General features: G+C 61.2%; 1 protein-coding gene across 5 annotated transcripts; it reads left to right on the plus strand.

Moving 5' to 3' along the window:
• Positions 1-1,069: 1,069 nt before the first annotated feature.
• LOC119521723 (inactive serine/threonine-protein kinase TEX14-like) lies at positions 1,070-7,355 on the plus strand. 5 transcript variants are annotated; one of them, XM_037820315.1, is made up of 15 exons: positions 1,070-1,449; positions 3,446-3,560; positions 3,931-4,096; positions 4,162-4,334; positions 4,416-4,476; positions 4,552-4,676; positions 4,806-4,898; positions 5,233-5,568; positions 5,648-5,805; positions 5,881-6,074; positions 6,155-6,227; positions 6,323-6,411; positions 6,501-6,674; positions 7,027-7,076; positions 7,169-7,355. In XM_037820315.1, the coding sequence occupies exons 1-15, from the start codon at positions 1,317-1,319 to the stop codon at positions 7,203-7,205; spliced, it is 1,977 nt and encodes a 658-aa protein (XP_037676243.1). In that variant the 5' UTR covers positions 1,070-1,316; the 3' UTR covers positions 7,206-7,355. The 5 variants fall into 5 exon arrangements, 4 of the variants coding, with proteins under 4 accessions (XP_037676243.1, XP_037676241.1, XP_037676242.1 ...); XR_005214408.1 differs by having other exon boundaries at positions 6,501-7,076; XM_037820313.1 differs by having other exon boundaries at positions 6,501-7,355.
• Positions 7,356-7,444: the final 89 nt, after the last annotated feature.

Genomic DNA, 7,444 nt, shown 5'->3' on the forward strand with positions numbered 1-7,444 from the left:
GGAGGGTCAGGGTCAGGTTTGGCTGCCACGGAGAGAGGGGCCCAGAGGAGGGAGACTGAGGTTGGGAACTCAGGGGAAGCCAGGGCAGGTTATCTGGGGAGGTTGGAGCAGGATGGAGCTGAGGAGAGGGGAGGAGGGGGCAAGTGGAAGGACAGTCAGGAGGCTGAGTGATGGGCAGGACTGGAGGGAGATGTCCAGGGTGGGGTCCCCGACTCTGGCTTGGAGAGGGGGACAGTGGGGCCAATGCTGAGACAGGGACCAGAGGAGGGGCAGGTTTGGGGAGATGCTGAGGTCAGTGTTGGGTGTGAGAGTCCCGTGACATCCAGGGAAAGGCATCCAGGACACCACGGAGTCCCCAGGTCTGGGGTTCAAGAGAGAGGATGCAGCAAGGATAGAAAGAAGCATCTGCGGGGTACGTGAGAAGCATGGGAAGAAGACAGCCCAGGGACAGCTATAGGACGGGCGCGATGCCTCGGAATAAGTCTTGGAGTTAGGGGATGTTCACGGATGAGCCCAAAGCTCTGAGGCGGACACCGCAGACTGCCCTGAAGTCACCCCAGGACTGTGGCGACCACACTCTGGGGACGGAAACTACTGCGCAAGAGAGGCAGGAGGGCTTTGATGCGCATGCGCCCAGGGTTCCCGCCCAGACTCCACAACTTGTGCGCCCGGGGTCACGGGGCATCACGTGGGGACCATCAGCAGAGCCTAACGGTAGGTGCGAAGCCATCTGGACTGAGGTCTGGGCCGGAGGAAGCCCTAAGAGCTAACTGGGCCCTCAGATCTCCAGCAGACCCCGCCCCCAGCCCGCAGATGCCCCCTCTCGGTGCCCCTTCCCTCTGACCCCGCCTACAGCTCTCAGACTCCACCCCCAGTCTGCAAACCCCACCGGGACGCGCAGACCCTCGCCTTATCAATTCCTTATTATCAGATCCGACCCTGCAGGCCCTGCCCCCAGCCCACAGACAGTCCTCAGACCCCTCCCTCCCCTCGCAGCCTGCTGACCCCACCCCCAGCCCTCAGGCCCCGCCCCCGCCGGCAGCCCCGCCCCCTCCTGGCTGGCTCTCAGGGCGCTGCGGGAGGGCGCGTCCTCGCTCGGATCCTGAAGCCCCTCTTCTCCCGGCCCTCAGCCCGCAGACTCCCTTGGGCCCCCCGCCTTCCTGCAGGCAGCTCTCCCAGCCCGCAGAGCCCACCCCTTCGCACTGAGACGCCTCCCTCCGCCTCGGACCCGGCCGGCCTGCCCTCCCCGTCGCAGAACCCACCGCCAGCTCTGACTCTGCTGCTTCTGACCTGGTCCCCGTCGAGTGAGCCCTTAGATGCCCTCACCGCCCTCTTTCTGCCCCGTGGAGCTGGGCTCCGTTGGGGATCCGGAAGCCCTGGTGGGCCGCCTGCACCGCCTGGCTATGGCCGGGGGCCCGGGCTGGAGATTGGCCCGGCTCCTGCGGAGAGGTGAGAGCGCCCGCGGGGACCGAAGGGCGGTGGTGGGGTGAGCCCGACCTGGGTGGCCGTGTCTGAAATCCAGGTGACTGGGCTGAGGCAGACGCCGTTCAGGCTGGCCTGGAGGAAGAGGTGGTGCGGAGTCCCGCGTCTATGGGAGCCCATCAGGGCTGCAGAGCTGCGGAAGGAGCATTCCAGGAAGGTGCAGCGTCCAGGGCAGAGGCTCTGAAATCAGAAGGGACTGGGCGCGTGTGAGCAGCAGCAGGGAGCCGGGGTACTCCGGGACAGGACTGAGGCTGGAGAGGCAGCAGGCCCAGAGCGCAAAGGGGCTGGAAAGGAGTGAGTTTGGTTGGATTTTGTGCGGTGGGAAACCACCGGAGTTGTAGGCAGGAAATTGACATCATCCAATTGGCCATTTCCCTTGTTCACTGATTTTCATAAGTTGATTGTGTGTCTGGCCACTTTCTGAACCGAGAATAGTTTGTTTATTCTTTTAGTTTTTCTGTTATCTGCAGACGGTGACAATTCAGTCAGTCCTTCAATCCTTAAACTCCTAATTCTTTTTCTCGTCCTGAGGTATTGGCCAGACCTCCCAAACCACCTCTGGTGTCATTCTTGATAGCAAAGGGAGTGAGTCTGTGTTTCTGCATTAAGTATCAGGCTTGCTTGTTGGTTTTTGGTTTATCGCCTTTATCAAGTTAAGGAAGTCCCTATCTATTCTCAGTTTTTTCTTCCTAATAAATAGGTATTGAATTTATCAAGAGCTTTTTCTGTATCTACTGAGTCATAAACTTAAATCCACGAATGTGTCTTATATTAATAGATTTTCTTAGGTTGAATCATCATTGCTTTCTGAAGAAAAACCAATTGGGTTACTCTTCTTACTTTACTTAGGCTTTCTGCATGTAAGTTTATAAGTGAACTTGATGTACAATTTTATTTTCTGTTTGTGGAAACTCTCATCTGGTTTTGGAATGAAGTTCATACCAGCCTCACAAAATGTGCCTTGCCTCTTTTTCTATTTTTCTTTTATGGAAACAACTTGGATAAGGTTATCTAGTCCTTGAAATGATGTGTGTTTTAAGAAAATCCCTCTGTGGGGCAAAGTAAACACAGAAAACCAGTTAGGATGCCATTGCAAAAGATGGCGGGCTATTGAGTAAAATGGGGTGTAATGATGTTGAGTGGATGCAGTATTCAGAGGCTCCTGAAGGGTCGTGCTTGGAGGGATATTGCAGCAGAGACCAGGCTGGGTGGGAGCAGGCGCGATTGATGAGCCATGTCTGTCAAGCCCTTAGGCGGGGAGGGCAGCCCCTCACCATGCCTGGGTTCCCCCTCCCTGGGGCAGGATCTGGAGGAAGAGGGACTCCGGAATGATGAGATTGGAGATCCAGGGCTTGGGGCAGAGGAGGAGGGGTTGGGAGGGGGTATCTGAGCAGGATGGTAGGGGAAGGAGGGGGTTGATACAGGTGTGGAGGTGGGAATGCAGAGGAAGTTGCATCTGGAGTTCAGTCCTTAGATGCTGTGTTCAACCATAAACTTGAGAGATTTCTTGATAAAATCCAGAGTGTTGCTTTTCTTGAAGAATTGGACTGGGCCATGTGGGGACAGTGTTTACAACATTGAGTTAGAGCTGGGTGGAGGCTCCTGTTAGCAAAGTGCCCACACAGTCCGCTTCCTGCTGGCCCCTAGGGACGTTTGGGTGATTTTGTCATTGCTAGGATGGGGGGTGGATGTCGGCCTGGCACATGGTTGTCATTCCTTATTCCAAATGTGTGGACTTAATGGTGATCCCGGAGCAGTGTGTTGAGATGGATTCTGAGGCAGAGTCCCTAGGAACTGGAGGATGGGGATTCCTGAACACAGAGATTGAACCTGTGGTCAAGGGTCACCCACCCAAGGAGAGCCTGTGGAGGCCGAGGATTGGCAAGGGCGAGACCCCCAGCCCCCAGGACCTCTGCCGCAAGGGTCTGGGGAGGGGACAGTCCCCAGCCTTGCTGTGTCTCAGTTGTCCAGGTGGATGGTGAGAACTCGGCCAGACAGACGGCACTCTTCCTCTCGGCTCTGCTGGGCCACAGCTCATCCGTGCAGCTCCTCCTGGCCTTTGGGGCCAACCCCAACCAGTGAGTGGACAGGTGGCAAGGTCCCCACACTGCCAGGACCCTGAGTCTGAGCCTCTGAGAGCCAGGGCTCTCTTCCCCAGAGGCCCCCCTCCCTCGGCCCCAGCCCCTTCCATTCTCTGATGACCCTCTCGTCCCCCAGTGACCCCTCTTGTCCTCCCAGTTAACCCCGTCTCATCCCGCAATGACTCCTCCCATTCTCCTGGTGCCTCAACCCTCAGAGACTCCATTTGACCCCCAGTGATCCCTCCCTTTCCAACCCCCGCCAAGTTCTCAGTGACTCCTCCCATCCCCCAGTACCATCTTCCTGCCACCTTCCGTCCCCGTCCCGTCCCTCTCCTGATCTGTCCCCGCCCTCATTGCTCCACTGCAGCCGCTGCCTGGATGGCAGCACACCCGTGCATGCGGCTGCCATCTCGGGCCGCAGCCTGGTGATGCGGCACCTGCTGCAGGCGGGCGGGGACCTGCGTCTGCGGGACCAGAAGGGCCGCACACCGCGGGACTGGGCTGAGCTGGGCGGTGCCAAGCAGACGTGGGAGGTGAGCAGTGGCCTGGGCGGGCAAGGACATCAGGGCCAGCACCCCCATCCCCAACCCAGCCTCAGCCCACGGGTCGCATCCAGGTGCTGGAGCTGTTGCGGCTCTGCCACGCCCACATGGCAGCGCTAGTGCACGGCGGAGAGTGGGCACCCACCGCACTCCTGGGCAAGTTGCAGGCCGGCTCTGGGCACAACCCGCGTGGCCCTCTGTCCTCGCTGCAGCTCGTAAAGTCCAAGAGGTAACTGTCCACACCCTGAAACCCACCCACCCACCACCCCACACGACTCCAGACTTACCCTCTGTCTGCTCTTTCCCCCAGGGCACTGAGGCCGAAGCAGATCAGGGGGCCTCCCCCAATCCCAGCCCTGGGGTTTGGCCAGGTATGAGGGAGAGGTGGCGGGAGTGAGGATCACTCCTGTTCTCTGTGCTTCATGTTCTCCGCTCCCCATCCTCAGCTGAGCAGCCTGTGGCCACTGGGGCTGGTAACGGGGATACCCCTGGCGGACCCCAAGGAGCTTCTGCCAGCCCAGGGTGAGCCTGACCGCACCTATGAGAGCAGCTCCCATACCCTCCTGTCCAAGTGAGAGTCAGCCCCTGCCCGGCTCTGGGGAGGGCTTGGGAGAGATTCTACCTCACCCAACCCCCCTCTCAGGGAAAACCCAGTCCCCAAGTCTCAGACCTACACCCCCCTGCCCCTCCCTTTCCCCAGCCTGCTGTGGAGGGGCCACCCCGTGACCGTGCGGCAGCTGAAGGTCCCCGGGAGCCCGCCTGATGTGCTGCTGGCTGACCTTCAGCACTGCAGGTACCGCAGCCTGCGCCACCTGCCACCCACCCCACCCGGGTGCTGCAGAAACAGCCAGAGAAGGACCCCGGTTGGCGGCCAGGGCCTGCCAGGGAGTCCTGCTGGAGTGACCCCCCTCACTGGGGAGGGCTGAGTCCTGTGCGCCTTAGGGAGGGGGTGAGTGTGGGTTGGGGTCCCCGGTTGAGCAGTGTGATCCTGGGTGCCAGGTTGCCCTCTGTCCGGTGGCTGGTGCAGACTGTCTGTCCCTGGGACAGGGTGATCTCTGCCCAGGAGCAGCCCCCATCCTGTGTGGGTTGGGGCCTCCTTGTGAGTGGCCTGCTCCCTTCCCACCCAGCACCCTGCACCACCCCAACCTGTTGCTGCTGATGGCCCTGAGCCCCTCGGTGGACCTGTTGGGGCTGTGCCTCCTCTTTGAGCCTGTGGGGCTGGGCTCCCTGCATGCAGCGCTGCACCCACGGGGACCGAGTGAGGGGGCGCCCTGGGCTCTGCTGGGCCTGCCGCCTGGCCGCCTGCTGCTGCAGGTGCTGGAGGCCCTGCTGTTCCTGCAGGCCCGCTGGCGTGCTCATGGCGGCCTCAGCTCCCACGCCGTGCAGCTGGTGCGGCCAGGCCTGGCCAAGGTGGGCAGCCTGGAGCACGGACGCCCTCTGCACCAACACTGGCTGTGGCCCAGGTGGGTTTCCGCCCTGACGGCCTGTGCCTATGGCGCTGTCCAGCAGCCACCAGCTCATCAGGCCCCTTGGGCTCTACAGGCCACAGCAGGGCTGCCCTTGGGGAGGCCTAGGCCAAGGGTTGCCTCCACCCCCAGAACTATACCCGTGGCTGCCGCTCGAGCTGATCTGCGGTGACATGCCTGCCACCACCTTAGACCTCTACAGCTTCTGTATCCTGGCCCAGGAGGTCTTCACTGGTCAGTGAGTGACCCTACACCCCAGTCTCACTGAGGCATCCCACCATTGGGTCCCCAATCATGCTTCCCCCACAGGAGAGCTGCCTTGGGCTGGGAGAGAGGGGCCTGAGGTGAAGGCCAGGCTGGAGGCAGGTGAGAGCCCGGCCCTGGACCCCCTGGTGCCAGCCCCCTACCAGGCCCTGGTTTGGGCTGGGCTGGGCCTAGTGCCTGCTGACCGCTGGGGCAGCCTGCAGAGTACTCGATATCTGCTGCGGGAGGCTATGGCCCAGGTACAGGACAAGGGGGTGGGGGCGGGGGGGAGCTATGTGGAGTGAGGCCCATGTCTCCATACCCAGCCTCGTCTCCACAGGACTCAGCTCCTGAGGTGAGCTCCCTGATGGATTGGGCCACGCTGGGCCCCCCATCCCAGAGCTCCCCACCAGGTAAGAGGGCAAGGAGGGGGTGATGGTGGGTACTGGGCACGGCTAAGCTGTGCTCCCCTCCCACCTTACTGCAACCAACTGCTTTCACCCCTCAGAGACACTGTACTATGAGGTGGCTTCTAGAGCCAAAACTCCACTCAGACCCAGGCTCCCTGTGGTGCTTCCAGGCCCTATCCCATCCCAGGTCAGAGCCAGGGCAGGGATATGCAGGACCAGTGGGGCCGTGGGGCTCCTGGGAAAGCCATGCTGGCCACCGGCCATTGCGCTCCACAGGCCCCAGCAACTCCTGAGGCCACAGGCCATGGCAGCGTCCAGAAGAGCACAGCTTGGAACTCGGGCAGCAGCTTGACGCTGGGCAGCAGCCCCCGGCCCGACCTCAGCCCCTGCTGTCAGCTGCAGTCTCGGGAGACCACAGCCAGGATCAGCCGCCTGGAGCTCAGCTCAATGGTATGGACACCTGCAGGGCCCTATGTGACTGTCCCCTTGCTGACCTGGGACCCCGCCCCGCTTCAGTCAAGTTCCCTGGATGCCTCTCCTCCGACGGATGAGCCCTAGAGACCCTCGCCTGGCCTGTGGCCTCTGGCCAGCCCTGCTTCCCTGCTGGGCCCCAGGGCTCTGGAGAGCAGCTTGAGAGAAAGTTCTCAGCCAAGATCCAGGCCTTTGGGGGCTGCTGGCAGGGAAGGCCAAGGGGGCAGTTGAGCAGGGGACCCCGAGCCCGTTTCCTGCCCATCTCACCACCCCAGGCCTGCCCCAAGCCCCCTGGCCACAGGGTGGCAGTGCCAGCCCTTTTCTCCTGCAGGGGCCCAGCGCTGAGCAGCTCGGAGGAGGTCTCTTCTCCAGCCTGCAGAAGTAAGAAACGGGGCCCTGGGGGAGGGGGGATCCCTGGGCCCCTTTCGTCTCTGAGGTAACCCTAGGTTTACCCCCACCCCACCACTGCCCAGGATGGATCTGCTGGAGGAGATCATAGCAGAGCTGTGAGGTGGATGCCAGCCCCGAGAGGCCCAGCCTCGGCCCCACTCCCGACACAGCTTTCTAGGGTGCCCCCCTTCCCCACCACAGATATCGCCCCTTAGAGCCTCCTAGGATCCCTCCCACTCAGCACCTGCCCCAATTGAAATAAAGCGATAAAGCAACCCATTGGTGTCTCTGCCTCTTCATTCACTGAGCCCGGCTCTAGTGTGACACCAGCAACTACATTTTCACCATTTTTATTTATT

This window comes from Choloepus didactylus, chromosome 27, assembly GCF_015220235.1.
Source record: "Choloepus didactylus isolate mChoDid1 chromosome 27, mChoDid1.pri, whole genome shotgun sequence".
In the NCBI taxonomy this organism is placed as follows: Eukaryota; Metazoa; Chordata; class Mammalia; order Pilosa; family Megalonychidae; genus Choloepus; species Choloepus didactylus.

Excerpts from the sequence above, each read along its gene's own strand:
- LOC119521723 (XM_037820313.1), top strand. The coding sequence starts at position 1,317 with ATGCCCTCACCGCCCTCTTTCTGCCCCGTGGAGCTGGGCTCCGTTGGG. Across the intron at positions 4,899-5,232 it reads GCTGACCTTCAGCACTGCAG|CACCCTGCACCACCCCAACC; the intron begins GTACCGCAGCCT and ends CTTCCCACCCAG. Across the intron at positions 5,569-5,647 it reads CAACACTGGCTGTGGCCCAG|GCCACAGCAGGGCTGCCCTT; the intron begins GTGGGTTTCCGC and ends TGGGCTCTACAG.